At 39.5% G+C, this 19,592-nt stretch overlaps 1 protein-coding gene across 1 annotated transcript in view; it reads left to right on the plus strand.

The window, feature by feature from the left end:
* Positions 1-19,592, plus strand: part of ITPR3 (inositol 1,4,5-trisphosphate receptor type 3) — a 128,435-nt gene that overhangs the window by 96,566 nt on the left and 12,277 nt on the right. Inside the window, 13 exon segments of the mRNA XM_081948825.1 lie at positions 1,207-1,381; positions 2,065-2,252; positions 2,841-3,041; positions 3,619-3,729; positions 4,677-4,772; positions 7,389-7,490; positions 8,918-9,004; positions 11,326-11,436; positions 13,245-13,437; positions 14,651-14,776; positions 15,395-15,567; positions 16,251-16,415; positions 17,095-17,287. Coding sequence (XP_081804951.1) covers positions 1,207-1,381; positions 2,065-2,252; positions 2,841-3,041; positions 3,619-3,729; positions 4,677-4,772; positions 7,389-7,490; positions 8,918-9,004; positions 11,326-11,436; positions 13,245-13,437; positions 14,651-14,776; positions 15,395-15,567; positions 16,251-16,415; positions 17,095-17,287 — 1,921 coding nt within the window.

The following is a 19,592-nucleotide window of genomic DNA, read 5'->3' on the forward strand; positions in this document are numbered from 1 at the left end:
CTAAATTTTACAGTGAGGACTAGACAGCCAAGTATTAATTCAACACGATTGTAGTACCAGGAGGAATAGCATTTTCTTTGCTATTCAAAGAGACAATTCATCATAATATGAAATGCGACCTGCATATCTGCACCCTGAATATGAATCGGTGTACTGTATGTACTTCCTAGTTGGTAACATGCCAGCAATAGGAGGTTGTCTTACAAATGTAATCTCTGTGGCAGAGGCTTTAGCCACAATAGAGTGGACTTGCTTGGGTGAAACATGCTATCATTGTGTTTGTGGCATACTGGCAAAATGTGTCCAAACTGGTACTATTCTTATCATTACTAGGGAATGTGGCACACAGCACAGTTGGCAACCCAGTTTGTATGTTTTCTAACTTACTAAAATAATTACCTAAAAGCCTCAATTGACCGAAGCCTTGATGTTAAGGGACGCTGTGGCTCAGTGGCTAAGACGCTGAGCCTGTCGATCAGAAAGGTCAGCAGTTCGAATCCTTGGTGGGAAGGTTACAGCGTTCTGTGTGCCTTTGGCATTTAGTCATGTCGGCTACATGACCATGGAGACATCTTCGGACAGCGCTGACTCTTCGGCTTTGAAACGGAGATGAGCACTACCCGCTAGAGTCGGGAACGACTAGCACCAGTGGTGGGTTGCAGGCGGTACACTCCGGTATAGGCGTACCGGAGCCAGCCCAGAGCACTGGATACCGTTCCGGTACGGTGCTCGGGAGGGTCCACCCGCCCTCCCTCACTCCTTACCTGTGCTTTAAGCTTTTGGCGCTTCCGTGCATGCATACGGTGCGTATGGCGCCTGCGTGACGCTCCTTCGAGCAGCTGGAGCGTCACGGAGGCTTACGGAAGCGTGCAGGCAAGTACAATGTATGCATGCACCGCACAAGTGTGCGCATGCGTGCATGTGGATGACGCTGGGGCTGTTCCAACCGTACCGGTTAGAACAGAATCCGGAACCCACCACTGACTAGCACATATGTGCGAAGGGAACCTTTACCTTTACCTTGATGTTAACATCAATGTGGAGTTTAACATCTATGGGGCCACTTGATGATGATCTAACAAAATATGGAGAATTATCAAATGCTCTCCTAATGTTTTAAATTGTGAGATCAACACATTTGGAGGTACCAGTTTAGGAAAGTATAATCATTGCACCCATTTTTGCTCTTTTTGCCTCTCTCTGAAGAAATCATTCTATAACTTGATGACCAGTGATAAAAAGTCAGAAAAGTTCTTTAAAGTTGTTCATGACCGGATGAAGAAGGCACAGCAAGAAGTTAAGTCCACCGTGACAGTGAATATGAGTGATATTGGCAACAAGCCTACAGAAGACAAGGATTCTCCTGATCACAACAGCAAAGGTATGTGAGAAATGATATTGTTTGATCTGACAGTTTGGCTCGGGAAATCTTAAGTCTGTCTGAATCGTAACTATCTCTGAGCATTTCTTAGCCCCATAACAATTAATCCTTGGATTTCAAAACTGGAGAGCAATAACAATTTCTTAAGTAATATCTGTCCTGAATTTTATTAACATTCTCTTTTCCATTTTTTTTATAGTGTTTTTCTTTTAGGTTTTCAGAAATGTAAGATGTACTTGGACATTGCTAGTTTAGCATCTTTAGTTCCTGAAAACCAAATCACAGCTTTGCTTGAAAAACTGCTTTAGTAGTATAGGTTGACAATAACATCTAATTATTGTGTGTATAGATGACCGGTGGTATAATTATTGTCAGCCTGAAACACTTTCCAAGTTCAATTTCCCAGTGCCTATTAGGCTTTGGATAATTAATAAATACGTCTTGTATCTCTGCATTACATAGTTTAAAGAGGTTTGTTTAGTGAAGTGTCAGAGGAATGTTTTGTTTGTCTTTGACACAATTTAAAGAGGCCCGCTTTCTTACAGGAAGAAGAATAAACAGGGATGCATGCTGATAGGGCTTCCTTTAAAGAGGTTGGGCAGGATACATCTTGGTTTAGCATTTTTAGATAAATAAAGCAGCCTGCATGCATGCTGGCAAATGATCAGAGTTCTTGTTTGCAGGACGAGTAACAACGTTTATGTTGCCTAATGCACCATCATCCCGTTATGCAATGGGTGTAGGCTTCCATTCAGCCCATGATGCAAGAGACAGAAATCAGAATAACGAAATGAGTATGTCAGTCTTGATTATGGAGCCAATTCTTCGCTTCCTGCAGCTGCTGTGTGAAAACCACAACCGGGATCTCCAGGTAGGTGTTCTGCAGAGAATAGAGTATCATGGTTAGGTAACTTCTGGTAACTTCAGTGATTTGATAACTTCAGCAGGAATATCTAATTACCTGTTGTTTAGTTGGAGCAGTGAATAATGTATAGGTAGTTCTCACTTAATGACTCTAATTAGGGCTAGCAACTCTGTCACGAGTTCAAAATCGCAGTGTATCTATCACTCTAGGCTCCCTCCTCCTAGAGATCTTCTATCTCTTCCCACTGTAAAAAGGCCTATTTACAACACAATTCTTTCAGCAGTCCCAAAAAGGTTTCACACCCTTTGCACTATTTAGGTGACCCTGAGGGCACAGATAAACCTCCAAGGGGCCTCAACAACTCTCAGAAAGAATGCTACCGACCAGATAACTGCAAGGAATATAAATCCTTCCATTCCCCGCCATTCAGTCAGAACTGAAGAAGCTTCTTGGCTAAGAAGTGAAACAGCTTCAAGGAAAAACAAAGGAAGTCCAGTTGCCTCTTGAAAAAGCACCTTTGGGAGAACCATGACCTGGATGACTGAGAAACTCCATAGACATTTGCCTGTTAACGTTTTACTCTATATCTTACAGAACTTTCTCCGCTGCCAGAATAATAAGACCAACTACAATTTGGTGTGTGAAACACTGCAATTTCTGGATATTATGTGCGGTAGCACTACAGGACGGCTGGGTTTACTGGGGCTGTATATCAATGAGTACAATGTTGGCCTCATTACTCAGACTTTGGAGACACTGACAGAATATTGCCAAGGACCCTGCCATGAGAACCAGGTACTGTGATCCTACTTGTGGATAAAATACATTGATTCTTAATGAAATAAATTGTTAAAATATTCATGACTGTGCGAGACATGGGAACAAGGTCAGCCAATGAATAGGCATAGCAGTTAAGTCAGCCAACAGGAGCTTAAACAGATCTGAGTCTGTGCAGAGAATTGAAACAGAAACTTAATCAGTCTGCTGCTCTGAGAAGTAAACAACCAGTCTGTCTGGGCTTATCCGCTGATATGAAACTGATTGCTTGTGTTTGCCTGTAACTCTCCTGCTTTGTGTTTACTTGGAAGAACCACCTGTTGGTATTATACATTTATTTATCTATTCTTATGTATCTAAAGAACATAATGAGTCCTGCTGCATGTTATCTGTGTGTGCTTCTGGATTTGAATTTATGCAACCAACTCTGACAGAAATTAATTGTCCAGGAGGAGAGTGAACTGGCTTTGATTTCTTGCTCAAGATGCTGAACAAGACATTAGTGTTTTCAGTAATTTCTGACCATCTGGAATAGGGATTTGGGGGCAGTAATGAGTTGCAAGCCATTTGGATAACTCGATGTATTAATCCACAGAGCTGCATTGTGACCCATGAGTCCAATGGCATCGATATAATCACAGCCCTGATCCTCAATGACATCAGTCCGCTCTGCAAATATAGAATGGATTTGGTTCTTCAGCTGAAGGTAAATGGGGCAACAAGAAATACATTTAAGGGGTGGGGAAGGATGAAAGACATAGCAAGGAATACATCTACCTATTCTGTGATCGTGGGATTAGATAGAACTAGCTTTTTATATAAAGTATGCATATGATTGTTTCCCTTTTCATTTACATATTTATTCATACCCGTTTATCCGAATATAAATTGGAAGCAAGCTATGAGTGTGAAGAGTTGATAAAATAACGTGAACACATAAGACTATTCTTCTGTCTAATGCAGAATTATTTCCTTACATTGGTAATAATGTTCAGCCCTGATACTCCTTTTTAGCAGGAGGGGCTATGCATTTAACCAAAGACCACATACAGGTAGTCCTTGACTTAACAACTATTTGTTTACCGATGGTTCAAAGTTACAAAGCACTGAAAAAAGTGAGCTTATGACCATTTTTCACATGGCCGTTACAGCACCCCATGGTCATGTGATCAAAATTCGGGCTCTTGATAACTGGCCTCTATTTATGACGGCTGCAGTGTCCTGGGGTCATGTGATCACCTTTTTGTGATCTTCTAACAAGCAAAGTCAATGGGGAAGCCAGATTCACTTAACAACCGTGTTACTAACCTTACAACTGCAGTGGTACATTTAACAACTGTGGCAAGAAAGGTCGTAAAATGGGACACAACTCACTTAGCAACTGTTTTGCTTGGCAAAGGAAATTTGGAGCTCAGTTGTGGTTGTAAGTCGAGGAGTATCTGTACAGTACATGCTCTATCATTGAACTATGGCATTTATGTAAAGCTATTGCAGGCATTTTGTCTAGACTTCACCTTTATGTGCTGATTCAGAATTTGTACTACAAAGTACCTTAATGAAAGAAGGGCAATTTTTTTTTTTTACGGAATAGGTTAAGATGGATTATTTTAGTATCCATGTGCTTTCAATACATGTCTGCTGTCTTTTTATCAGGATAATGCCTCCAAACTTTTGCTAGCCCTGATGGAGAGCAGGCACGACAGTGAGAATGCTGAACGGATTCTCATCAGCCTCCGTCCCCAGGAATTGGTAAGGAAGACACGGCAGTTTAGGAATTTTAGGATTCACTGTTTTTTAAATTTTAATATTTTTTTCAAAAAAAGGGAAGGTATCCGGACTTCATTGAAGATCCCCGAGAAAGTTAAAAATCAACAGGAATATAATTCCTTAGCAACATTTCGTATTTCTTTGTGTACAATGTTGTTAATATTTTTTGGACTTTTCCCAAAGGTGCTTTTTCAAGAGGCAACTGGACTTTCTGTTTTTTTTTTTTTGAAGACATTTTGCTTCTCATCCAAGAAGCTTCTTCAGTTCTGACTGGATGGTAGGGAATGGGAGGATTTATACTCCTCCTTTTTTTCCCAAAGAAAACCCAGAAAGCCCAGTTGCCTCCTGAAAAAGCACCTTTGGGACAATCATGACCTGGATGACTGAGAATCTCCATAGAAGTTTAGCTATGCATTTTGGGCTGAACACTTTTCAACTAGTGTGGGAGTATGAATGGATTTCCAGAAAAATTGCAGACTACAGGACTCATTTGTATTTCAGTTTGAGATGTAGACAACACAGACTCCTCCCTAACCGCCTGCATCTGTGTTCAATAGTAAAGGGACACAGGGCAGGAAGTTCCTGCAGAACTCCAACTTCTCAATGAAAAAAGGAATATAAATCCTTCCATTCCCCACCATCCAGTCCGAGGTGAAGAAGCTTCTTGGATAAGAAGTGAAACATCTTCAAAGAAAAACCAAAAAATCCAGTTGCCTCTTAAAAAAGCACTTTTAAGACAACCATGACCTGGATGACTGAGAATCTCCATAGAAATTTTTTGACTTGTTAGAGCTGTATGGTTGCTATTTAGGCAAGAAAAACACAATGCACAGGTACAGTATATGTGGTACCTTGCTCAACAGTAGTAACTGTGACAGGGATCTTGGAATCCTAGTGGACAACCATTTAAATATGAGCCAGCAGTGTTCAGCAGCTGCCAAAGAAACCAACACAGTTCTAGGCTACATAAACAGAGGGATAGAATCAGGATCACGTGAAGTGTTAATACCACTTTGTAATGCCTTGGTAAGGCCACACTTGGAATACTGCATTCAGTTCTGGTCGCCATGATGTAAAAAAGATATTGAGACTCTAGAAAGAATGCAGATAAGAGCAATAAAGATGATTAGGGGACTGGAGGCTAAAACATATGAATTGCAGGAACTAGGTATGTCTAGTTTAATGAAAAGAAGGACTAGGGGAGACATGATAGCAGTGTTCCAATATCTCAGGGGTTGCCACAAAGAAGAGGGAGTCAAACTATTCTCTAAAGCACCTGAGAGTAGAACAAGAAGCAATGGGTGGGAACTAATCAAGGAGAGAAGCAACTTAGAACTGAGGAGAAATTTCCTGATAGTTAGAACAATTAATCAGTGGAACAACTTGCCTCCAGAAGTTGTGAATGCTCCAACACTAGATGTTTTTAAGAAGATGTTGGATAACCATTTGTCTGAAGTGGTGTAGTGTTTCCTGCCTAGGCCGGAGATTGGACTAGAAGACCTCCAAGGTCCCTTCCAACTCTGTTTATTCTATTCTATTCAAAATTGTTAAGTTAAAGATGGCATCTAAAAATTGGATGGGGGCACTTTTTCACTCTTGGAGATATCTATTGTACCAGACTGAAGTAAACCTTCATAGTTTTTTGTTTCAATATAAACCTTCATTGTGATAGATGGATACACTCTCATTGAAAACTTTTTAAATCATGATGTCAACCTTTTTTTTTTCATTGACAAATTCAACTGAAAATCTAAGAGATTTATCAACCATAGTGAATTTACGCTACTGTTTCAGGTAATTCAAGAATAAGGGTGTTAAAAGTAGTTGGGATACTAGAAAAACCCTTCATAGATTTCATTTCAAATAAAATATATAATCTGTTGAAACATAGATGACTATATAATATTATGCTGTCTCTTAATATCTGTTTTAAAATATTTCTCATCTCAAAAATTGCATATTATTATGCATATTTTAAAGGAGTAGATGAAATGTGAATATTTGGAAAATAATCATATACTATGAGAAAAAGTCACATACGAAAAATATAAAATATGATTTTATTTTTACAAAAATCATAGAATATTACATAATTCTGAGAAAACAGATTAATGATTAAATAATACATGTGAATCTGGCATGAATCACATATGGACTGATTTATACATCCCCAGTCAGTAGTTAAAAAAATATTAATAGCACTATATTAAGCTCTTCCAAGTATTTGGACATGTTCAGTAAGGATCAGAATGGTATAAATGATAAGTTTGGAAAATTTAAATTGTCAACTTTAGAAAGAAAAGGGCAACCGTATGGATGCAATAAGGAATTGTTTAATGCATTAATTCTACCATAAGACTTCTGCAAGTTCTAATCAAGCCTAATTTCTTTCATCTGAAAATTTTAGTATTTCCAAACAAGAACAATGTATTTATTTAGAATGAACTGAAATTCATATAATATCAAATCCCATAGTAAATTGTAGGTCTATGCTTATATGACAACTTTACCATACATTGTTACATCCTGTTTATATGAAGTCATTACAGTACAGTCCTTGCTGCACCCAATTTTGATTTTCTGTACCTTATTTTGCAGGTCGATGTCATTAAGACAGCTTACATTGAAGAAGAGGAATGTGAAAACTCTGAGGTTTCTCCTCGGGAAGTTGGACACAACATCTATATTTTGGCTTTACAGGTATCATAGATTTATTTATTACTTACTATAAATTTCTCTCTCTCTCTTGTTGTGCTGTAATGCTTTGGTATGATAAATTAGAAAGGGGTCTTTCTCCCACATTTATTACACTGAATGGCCTGGACAGATTAATTAAATTTTTAATTAAAGCCATCATAGGAAAATTTTAGTTTCATTTGCAATTTGGCTAGCCGTTCAATCTTGATCAATAGATGTGTTATAATTTACTTTCTTCAGAAGGAAAAGGGTTGGGAGTTCTTGTTTTCTTTCAGCTTCCCCAAATGATTGATCATTAAGTGTTGAGTATATAACACTTCCTAAATATTTACTCATACTATGACAGGTTTTTTTCGGATAATTTTGTGTGATTATGTTCTGTTGTGTTGTCTTGTAATCTTACAGTATCTCATAATCCTAATTATTCAGCAAAGAACAAGGATGTAACTTATTCAGGTAGATGTAGTTGTCACAGCATAGAAAAGAAAAAAAAAGAAAAACAAGTGGGATATTTATTTGTTTATATGAGCTCTAAGTACAACTCACCCCACAATGAGAAATACCTAGAGAAAGCCATTATCCTATTGTAATTATCATACCTAAATCATCCTTAGAATCCAGTGGAAGGTTAACAATTAAACTGGACATGGTTTAAATGAACAGTCCATACAATAGACCAGTGATGGCTAACCTTTTTGCCATCGCGTGCCAAAAGTGGGAGGAGTGCAGGGGTGTTGTGCGTGCATGTGCTCACCCTCATAATTCTATGCACCCTCCCCCTAGTATGCGTGTGTGAACACCAACACCCTGTGCGGCCCCCCGCTTTTGGCGTGTGATGGCACAGTGGACCCAATGTTTGCCCTCCCCAGGCTCCAGACCCTTTCTAGGAACCTGGGGAGGGTGAAAAATGCCTTCCCCACCCCCCCAGAGGCCCTTTCCCGACTTCTAGTGGGCCCAGAAGGTCAAAAAATCAGCTGGCCGGCACTCCGGAGGCCAAAAATGGCTTGTTTCCCAATTTCCAGTTGGACTGGAAGGTTTGTGTTTTGCTCTCCCCAGGCTCCAGACCCTTCCTAGGAGCCCGGCGAAGGCGAAAATGGCCTTCCCCCCCGCAGAGGCCCTTTCCCAACTTCTAGTGGGCCCAGAAGGTCAAAAAATCAGCTGGCTGGCACATGCATGCACGCCAGAGCTGAGCTAGCATGCCCACTGATATGGTTCTGTGTGCCACCTGTGGCACGCGTGCCATAGATTTGCCATCATGGCAATAGACCATGTTTTAGGTAGAGAATTGATATTGTTGATTGCATTGTAATGCAGTAATTTTGGAAATTTAAGATTCAGTTCAAGGAAGTTTTAATCCTCTAAAAAAATAGAGACAACAATCAAGTTCTATACCATTGTTAATCTGCTTATGTTGTTTCTCTATATTTTAGCTTTCTCGACACAATAAGCATCTTCAGCATCTCTTAAAGCCTGTGAAACGGATTCAGGAGGAAGAGGAAGAAGGGATCTCTTCTATGGTATATGACTGACTTAAATGTTCCCATTAAAAAGGGAGATGGCTAGGAAATACTATTTGGATATTGTGTCAATCCCTGTGTGACAGAGTCCATTGGCCTTCCCCCATATTTGGAGAGGATGAGGACCAGCTATTTCAATCATTTTAACTAATTGTTTTGTGATGATGGAATCAAAGATGCCAATTAATTGTGATACCTTTGGTTACAATATACACATAAACGTGTTATGCTGGAGAGCAAAACTATTGCTATCATAATGTTTGCAACAGCCCTTCTATGAGAAAACAAGGACACTTTTTTTGATATTAAAAGGGGCCACCCTCTGGAACAGCATTCCCCCAAAGATCAGGGTGATCCCCTCTCTCTTTGGGTTCCAGAGACCTTTGAAAACCTGGCTTTGGTGTCACACCTGGCTTTGATGTTTATGATTTGTTTCAGGCTCCTGTTTTGTTGATTTTCTTGTTTGGTTTCATTTTAGTTATTTATAATGTTAGTTTGGGCCATTTGTCTGATTTTATATTTTTAGCTGTTTTTATGTTTCTTTCTAGTTGCATGCTACTCAGAATCCACCAGAATTGGGCAACCAATAAATTTAAATAATAAGATGATACTTTTAACATCATGAAATAACAACTTCAGTCTATCCCAGTTACTTGAGAAGAACTTAATAGGTGGATAAAAATATCAAATTCACTCTATAAACATCTGGCTGACTGTTTGATCACCTGTAGTAATAATAATAATGACAGCAGAATGAGTGGTATATTGAGGAAAAAGAGTATAGAAAAAGAGGTAGGGCCTTTGGGGAAAATAGACAAGAAAGAAGGAAATAGGGTTTAGATAGTGTTCAAATACACTATAGGGACGTGAAAAAATTGCATTATTTATGGAGCTAGATGACAATTTGGGACACTTTTTGTGATTATTTGTTTCTATGGTTTTGCTATTTCATATAATGTGATGTAGTTAAATCTGTTAGAGGCTTACTTTTTTTTAAAAAAAGGTATGGATTAACTCAGTTATGAGAATAGGACTGGAAGGACTCTGTATGAATTCTACAATTAGTAGCTGAGGCAAATAGTAACATAATACAATAAAATTGCACTTGCAATTTAAGGCAAAGAAGAGGTGAGAGGAGAATTGGTTCTGTCTCTCTAGTAGTTGGAAGAAAGTGGATGGGCAAAGCAGTTCTGAAAATTTAGCCTCAGATCTAAAAGCATTAATTTTCTTGAAACATCCAGTCAGGCTTCATTTCTTACTTCTATTATAGCGCAGTATAATATTACACTAGATAATACAGTAGATAAAATTCTCCCTTCCATAGAACATTTTGGAATTCTTCTAAAGCCTGGATCTTGGGTGTCAAAGGATATTAGTTAAGGGGGAAAGTTGAATTTTATTGGTTCTGAATCAACCGTAGTTTATAGAGAGGAGGCAGTAAAGCAAGGAAAACCATGAACTGGATCATTTAGAGCTATCTTTATTAGTGATTAGTGGGGCTGCCGATGACCTTATAATTCACTTTGACTTGCCTCTTAAGTATTGGCAATTTTCCTTTCTAACAAGAAAAATGGATCCTATCTCTATGTGAAAGCAACTGTGATCTTGGCTTCTTTCTCTTAGAACAATGCCATATTATTTGCTACAATGGAACATGCAGGTCTGTGATGAATTCTTCCTGTATATTTCCGTTGTCATCAGTATTTAAGTAGGGGCAATCTTTCATGAAAAGCCCTTGTTTATAATATGAGTGAAGTCATACTCTAGTGACTCCATATGGATGCTATGTTATACTAGATCAGAAGAGCTACAAAACTCTGTATTGATGGCTTTACTGAATACTTTTGCATTCTTGTATCACTTTCATGGGGCACAACACTTTCTTGCTTCTTTGGATATGACTTCATGTAGAAACATCCCTATAATTAAACTAACTCACCCTTTATCTTCAGAGATAGAAAATCAATTGCTTTGTGTTCAGTCTGCTGTTCGCATAGCTTAGGTCCAAGACCATGATCACTACTCATTGCAAATCCATTTCTTTTGGGATTCATGATTTATACTTTACAGATTATTACTCTTTGGCTTTAATTACTGTGACAAATTGAAGAGCTGTCTCCCACAGGAAGCACACGCTCTGTTTGCTCTTTATTAACTATATTTTTCTCCAGTCTTTCCCCAAAGCCTTTCATTTTTAGTAAATATGAGAAAATGTACTGTTAATTATAATTGAATACAATTCCCTTGGGGTTTTTAAATTGATTTCCGAGTTACTATAAATTATAAATATACATGATTTTTTTTCCTTTGCTTCCTTGCAGCTTATTTTGCACAACAAGCAACTGACCCAGATGCTGAAATCGACAACTCCTGTCCAAGAGGAAGAGGAAGACCCATTAGCTTATTATGAGAAACACACATCCCAGATAGAGGTGAAATTTACTTTTCCCGAACTTGCTGTATATATACCGTATTTATCGGCGTATAACACGCACAGGCGTATAACACGCACCTTCATTTTAAGAGGGAAATTTCAGGAAAAAAATTTAAATTTCAAATAAAGAACTTTGAAGCAAAATAAGGGTAGCTCAGAACTTTTTTATTAACTTTTAGTCGGGAGTCCGGGGAGAGGAGAGACGGCTCATCCATTCTCTCCTCCTCTCACCCACACCCCGCTGTCTAAAGCGCTTCCTTTCGCCCGCCCGAGCTCTTCCGCGGGCGAAAGAAAGCGTTTTAGTCGGGTGTCCGGGGAGAGGAGAGAATATTCAGCCAGTCTCTCCTCCTCTCGCCCACACCCCGCTGAATAGCGCTCCGTGATCCTTTTCTGTGCGCCTGGCGTTTAGATAGATAGCCGGATGTTTTAAACGCCAGGCGCACAGAAAAGCAGCTGCTGTTGGGGCGAAGCGCTCCGCGATCCTTTTCTGTGTGCCTGGCGTTTAGATAGATAGCCGGATGTTTTAAACGCCAGGCACACAGAAAAGCAGCTGCTTTTGGGGCGAAGCGCTCCGCGATCCTTTTCTGTGCGCCTGGCGTTTAGATAGATAGATATATCGGCGTATAACACGCATACATCATTTGCCCCCTATTTTTCGGGGAAAAAAGTGCGTGTTATACACCGATAAATACGGTAATTAGGTTTTTTTTTTAATGTCTGCTGTTGCCTCAGTCTGGAAAATCAGAAACAGATTCAGTTGAGAAGAATTTCCAAGTACTTTTTGTGGGAGAATGTAACTGCATTCACAATAAGCAGGTCTGCGACTACTTTAGAATTAATGCCCCAACACTGGAAGTCTTTAAGAAGATGTTGGATAGCCATTTGTCTGGAACGGTATAGGGTTTCCTGCCTAGGCAGGGGGTTGGACTAGAAGACCTCCAAGGTCCCTTCCAACTCTACTATTGTATAATTGTATAATTATGGCCTGTTTCACTGAGCACCACCATTTTTTATTATCCCTCATCCAGCCCTCAACAGGCCAAGACTAGTGATGGCTAACCTTTTTGTCCTTGCGTGCTGAAATCGCATGTGTGTGACAGTGCACGCATGTGTGCCCACACCCATAATGCAATACGCCCCCATGCATGTACGCATGACCCCCTGTGTCCCATTTGGGTCTAGCAGGCGTCCCTGAAGCCTTTTGGGACCAAAAACAGGGCACTGGGGGAGCCCCCCCACCATGCTCCCCCAAATCCTGCACATGTTCGTGCATCTCCCGCATGCCCGGCAGAGACCCGCTGGCCAGCGGCAGAGATCAGCTGGCCGGTGGGAGGCGTGCACGCATACGGGGTGGAGCTGAGCTGGGCGATGGCTCTCATGCCAGCAGAGAGGCCTCTGCATGCCACCTGTGGGCATACGTGCCATAGGTTCACCATCAGGGGACTAGACAAAACTCTAGAGACAAGATGCATCTTGAGATGTTAACTTAGATCTTTAATGTCGAATGATAACATAATGATAGAGAAATGAGTTTATCTCACAGAATTTCCAAGAAATTAAACTGGAATACTATGTCCCTAAGGCTTTGCACTAGTACAGAGCCTAGGATTATATTGCCACAGTGGCTAGCAACAGATACAGCAATATAATAGTGAGCATGGGCGCATATACACACGTACACATATACATACATGCACACATACTGAACCATCAGAATGGACTTGGTTAGACATGTAGGTCATTTGCAAAATGTTTAAGTCTAAGAATTGCAGGAGATAATTTAATTTAAAACTCCATTTTCTCTAGATTGTACGCTTGGATCGAAGTATGGAACAGATTATCTTTCCAGTGCCTAGCATCTGCCAGTTCCTGACCAAAGAGACAAAAAACCGTCTATTTACCACTACAGAGCAGGATGAGCAGGGCAGCAAAGTCAGTGACTTTTTTGAGCAGTCATCCTTTCTCCACAATGAAATGGAATGGCAGAGGAAACTGCGCAGTAAGTCTGGAAAAAGGCAATGGGATTCCTCCTTCAGATGGTGATTTGAAGAGCACCAGACTACATGTTGGTTTAGTTCCTACAGCATTATGCAGCATCGGTCAAGTAGCAATACCACCGAAACCTCTCTTTTTCTGACTTTGAAATCGAAGTGTATACTGCACTCCAATTCAAAAAAAATAAATAAATATCATTTCATGCAGTCAATTGCAGGTTACAATCGTTGAGAAATTGGCAGCTACCCACATCTGGTTTTTGATAGGCTTAGGGAAAATCTGGAAGACAATTTAGACTTTGGGTGGGAATTTTCTGCCCAATTTGGAAAGTTGCTTACTAAAGAGAGATGGCAGAGTCAACTACCTTGGCATTAAGATGTGCCACCATCCAGCAGCATCTGCATTGGTGTCCGTGAGGGCAGACTGACGACAGCAGGGTGCATTGTGGCAATGCAAGCCCTGCCCATTTTGTACGTGCCTCATTATGTTGCATTCAGGTCCCCAAAGGGGAATGTGCAGCCTAACTATGATCTCCCCCCCCCCCCTCATTTTGTTGAAAACAAAAAACTTCTGTTTCACAATCCTGGCATACAATTATTTCCTTCCATATTTATTGCTAACTCTGAATCGTCTCCCTGCTTAGTCAGCTTTCTCTAATATGTTTGCTGGCCTTGAAACATCTAAAGTAGAACTAATAGCCTGGGAATGTTTCCAAAATAAGACATTCCATGAATATGAGGGAAAGGCTGGCTATCCAGCTTACTAATACTAGAAAAACTAATTAAATTGTGCCGATTTTCTTTTAAACGCTTAGTCAGTGCTAGCAGCCCTTTCCAACCCTGCAACAACGGCACGGCATCATCAGGTTTTGTAATTTTGTGCTGCCTGCTCTGGTTGATTGTGTGTCCCTTTAAGCATTGATATATGAATGCAGTGTTCCACAGATGATAAAGGCAGCAGAAATAAAATGAAGACATAATGCTTGTTCAGCTGTGTTTGCTGCATTACCCTGTGTTTTGATAAACTCACATATGACAGCATTTGGAAATTGTGTCCCACTTTCAGGCAATTGATGCTGTTTGCAGTTGAGTTGAGGAAACAAGTATATTGATCCCTGGCCCGGGGAATATTTGCAATAAGATTGCTAGAACTCTGGGGAAGCTTGTGCTGCTACTTAGAAGCATGAGATTTACTTAACTTTGCATCTGTTTTCATAGGCAATAGATTGATGTACTGGTTCTCTCGCAGAATGACGCTTTGGGGAAGTATTTCCTTCAATCTGGCTGTCTTCATAAACATCATCATTGCTTTTTTCTACCCTTACGTTGAGGCTTCCTCAATGGGTAGGTATTCACTCTCGCTTGATATACCTCTACTCTTGCCATTCATAGAGACCCTGAACACTGGTATCCTCTTAGACCAATTGTAATGTATTCTTTCTTTTGATAACCATTATGCATTTTCCCCTGAACATAGTGGGGAATACATCTCTTCAGAGGTAGCGTGTCTGCAAAATTAACATGTCTCCAGTTAGCCTGCTTCCTAGTAAAAGGTGCTGTTCCATTCAGATGTTATGCAGATTTCTAAAACAAAGGTGTCATTTTCACTTCAGGGGTGCTTTGCTGGCAACAGTCAGTGAGCTAAGGATGAAAACAGTATAAACATGTTAAGACAGCTGAATCAGGACATGGTCTATTTAATACAATTCAGTGATGCCGTTGTACCTGGTTAGAACTATACAGTAAGACATTGATATCTTTCAGGGCTCCTAGTCATGCAGGTGCAGTTTACCTGCACGGTTCTGCTCAAGCCACTTCTTGCACTGGGTGCTCAATAACTAGCTGACTTCTCTGACAGTTAATGATCAGGAATAGCCACCATGTGCTGTTATTTTCAGCTATATGAGCGCTATGTTATTAATAAATACTATACATATTTGAGTTTGTCTCTTAATTTTCTAGGATTGCTGGATTCCCCATTGATTCCCTTGCTTTCCTGGCTTCTAATCTGCTTTTCCATCATGGCTCTGTTTACTCAGCGCTATGGCCTCCGACCACTCCTTGTGGCACTGATTTTGCGATGCATCTATCATCTAGGCATCGGCCTCACTCTGAACATACTGGGAGCTCTCAATGTAAGTCAATTGGTTACCCAAAAATCAGCTTAGGTTAGGATGCTTATTTATGTTCAGAAGTTCTCTTGAACTCAGTAGGATGTATTGCTAGATAGACATGATGTTATGGCATCTTAGATGGGAGATAAAGTTGTACCATACAGGTAGTCCTTGACTTATGACCATAATTGAGCCCCAAATTTCTTTTGCTAAGTGAGACAGTTTTTAAAGAGAGTTTTGGCTCATTTTGTGACCTTGCTTGCCACATCCATTAAAGGCATGATTGCAGTTGTTAAGTGAATCTGGCTTCCTCGTTGACCTGGCTTGCCAGGTCACATGACCCTGGGATACAGCAATCGTCATAAATACGAACCAGTTGCCAAGCATCCAAATTTTGATCACATGACCATGGGGATGCTACAAGAGTTGTAAAGTGTGAAAAATGGTCATAAGTCAGTGTTTTCAGTGCTGTTGTAACTCTGAATAGTCACGAAACATACTGTTGTTAAGTCAAGGACTACGTTACCAGGGTATGTGTTAGGGATCAGTCATAGAATTAAGATGTTTCTTTGCGGACAAATGAAAAAGATTAAAAATACAAGTAGATTTATATTAGAATTAATTTTTAAAAAAGTCAAATAGTGCAGCATCACATTAACATAACATTTGCCCTCAACTATATCTATCTTTTGATTGTTTTGCAGCTGACAAATAAGATTGTATTTGTAGTAAGCTTTGTTGGCAATCGTGGGACATTCATCCGAGGATATAAAGCCATGATCATGGACATGGAATTTCTTTATCATGTCGCCTATATTTTGACCAGCGTCTTGGGACTTTTTGTACATGAACTTTTCTACAGCATCTTGGTACAATAATCTTATCACCATAGTCATTAATGAAAAAAATATGACTTTCTTCCCCTTGCTTTTTCTTACTCTGCATTTTGTCTACTTTTGTGGGTGTCTGCAATTTTATAAGTTGCGTAAGAAGAAATATAATTTAGATTGGAGAATTTAGCACACGGAACCTAACATTTGTTCAGGATCTGGGAAATTGTAAGATATTTTCAGAGTTACACAGTGTATTTATCAATATAATGGGAATGTTGATACTCACAAGAATGTACTACAGCTACTCAATCCTAAGTTTATTTGTATGTTTATTTGTCAAAGTTATATAGCTGCCCATCTCATATGATGTGATCCTGGACAGTGTGCAATAAAGTCTACTATTAAAACTACAGACCCAATTAAAAACTAATTGAAAATAATTAAATAAAAACATGGATTAAAAACAAGACCACGAGAAAGAAAATATTGCAGGATTTTGTGAGAGAAAATATTACATATAATACAACCAATACATGGGCTCCCTATTACCAGAGAATCCCCAGTCTTGCTGAAAAAAAGAAAATATTTTGAGTGTTTTTCAGAAGGTCAGCAGGATGAAGTTCTGGGAATAAAACTTACAGAAGTAGAACAATATTTTATAATCCTTGTTTGTTTGTTTTTGTATTGACTTGACCTAGGAAAATTTCTTTTTCAGCTATTTGACTTGATCTATCGTGAGGAGACTTTATTCAATGTTATCAAAAGTGTGACACGGAATGGACGTTCAATTTTACTGACAGCTCTTCTGGCCCTCATCCTTGTCTACCTCTTCTCCATTGTCGGCTTCCTCTTTCTTAAAGATGACTTCATTCTGGAAGTAGACCCACTGCCCAACTTCAGATCCAAAGGTTTGTTCTCCTACTTAAGTAAAGTATCCCCCTTTCCAACCTGAAGTTCTGATCAACTTAAAGAGCACAGAATATTTTACAGTTACCATGAATGGTTCTTTCTGTTTTGGTATTTAGAGAGGTTATTTATTTATTTGTCCATCCATCTGTTTATGTATGAGATTTATCTGACTGCCTGAAGCCACCTGGACTCTAGGTGGCTTAGAGAGAGTTAGGTATTAAGAACAGATTAAAATAAAAAAAATCTGAAAAGATTAAAAATACAAATCTAAAAATTATCAGAATATAAACGTGTCATCACTCTATTACAATCAATCTCCAAAAACCTGCTGGAAGAGGTTTCACTTGCCCCTAGAAGTCATGAGGAAGAGATCCCTATATATTTCATGGGGCTAGCTATTCCAGAGGGAAGGAGCTGCTATCGAGTTAGTTTGCTGTCAGGCTGTCTCCTACTTTACCTCCTGGTAGGAAGTAACCTTCAGGAGAGGTTTCCCAATTGTCCAAATAGGATGGATTAATAGAGAAATGAGTTAATTCCTCCTATTTTGCAGGAAGTCAAAATATAGTTCATTGTCTAGTATTTCTGGACTTCATCTAAGCCTGAGACATACTATAAAATATATAGATACATGCTGTATATAGCCATCATCCCAGGGGTCAAATGCTACTGGTTTTACCGGTAGTAAAAAATACTAAAAAAAAAAGGGGGGGGGCACTTTCCGACGATCGCACATTGCACAGTTGATCTTCGGAACTTTTTTTTTTCTTTTTACTTTTTAAGCATTTTTTTTTACTACAGCTTCTCTGGAAACGCGGGGGTGGAGGTGGGGTCCGTTTTTGCTCCCAGCAGCCTGCCTAGCCAAAAATGGGGGGGGGGGGGGTAGGGAATCTGTTTTTGCTCCTAGCAGGCTTCCTTGAGGCCTGCTAGGCCAAAAAAGTGGGGTGGGTGTAGGGGCTGAGAAAGAAAGAAAGAAAGAAAGAAGGAAGGAAGGAAGGAAGGAAGGAAGGAAGGAAGGAAGGAAGGAAGGAAGGAAGGAAGGAAGGAGAGAGAAAGAAAAAGAGAGGGAGGGAGGGAAAAAGGAGAGGAAGGAAGGACTACAAACCTGGCACTAGAAGCAGCTTCAGAGGATAATCCAGGGCTGGAAGGGACCTGGAGGTCATCTAGTCCAACCCTGCTCAGCAGGACATCGTGAGTTTCTGTCTTTTGATCCCCCAGTTACATGACTATGTAGCCATGCCCACCCAGTCACATGACCCCCACCAAGCCACATCCACACAACTGGTAGTAAAAATTTTTAGATTTCGCCACTGCATCATACCATTCATTTTCAGGGCAAGCAACATGTAGAACATAGAGTACAGAGAGGGATTAGAAATAGTAGTAAAAATCAGGGCATGAGAAAAAAAGAAGTATGGCTAAAATTTATTTACAGCAACAATGTTCCATACCTTTTCAATTCCATCTTGTATAGTTCCACACTATTCTATAACCATACCACCCTTCCATCTCTTTACAGTCTTACAAACAAAACTTGTTTCCATTCTATCCAAATCCATTTCTATGTTTTTACCAATGTATTTCCACTTCCATATAACAAAGTGGGCAGAAGCACCCTCTTAAAAACCATCTTTTTCACTTATTTTGACAAGTATCGACACCTTACACTAAGCCGTATGCTATCATTTTTCTTTCTATCAGGTTTTGCATGTCTTAATGTTTTTCCATCCTTTTTTCTCAACTTTAGTAAACATTCTGCTATAGTACACCAATTCATTGCTCTGCTTATTCACAATTTATGTGACACTTGCAGTAATTTGTTCCATTTTCTCAGTCACATGTAATTCCTTTGGTTTTGGACACATTAATTTTCAAGTCCATGCTCCTCAATGCACCATACAGTTTATAATTTGAATTTTAGTCAACAAAACAACTTCATCTGCATGCTCAAGTACACATACATTCCTGAAAGATTACAGCATCTTTTCCGATGTTAGCAAGAAAGAAAGATTTGCCATCAATTCAACAGAACCTGTCTCTGAGGCAGGCTGTTTAAATGCAATCTTATTTATTGATAATTTCTCCCTTTTGTTTTAATTCTGCCAGTTACAAGATCAAAGTATGTGTAATGAGTTTAGGAGCAAGCGAAGAGACAACTCTCCCACAATATAATCTAATTCAGCAGATTAAGCAAAGGAGGGAGGAGAGGGAGCAGAGAAGGTATCCAACTCAAATTTCCACATGTTAAACATCAAATAGCTTCTCCGTATATATGCCACATCATATTGTAACATTTCTATAGTTATA

The sequence above is a fragment of the Natrix helvetica genome, assembly GCF_964273705.1.
Source record: "Natrix helvetica genome assembly, chromosome: 3".
NCBI lineage: Eukaryota > Metazoa > Chordata > Lepidosauria > Squamata > Natricidae > Natrix > Natrix helvetica.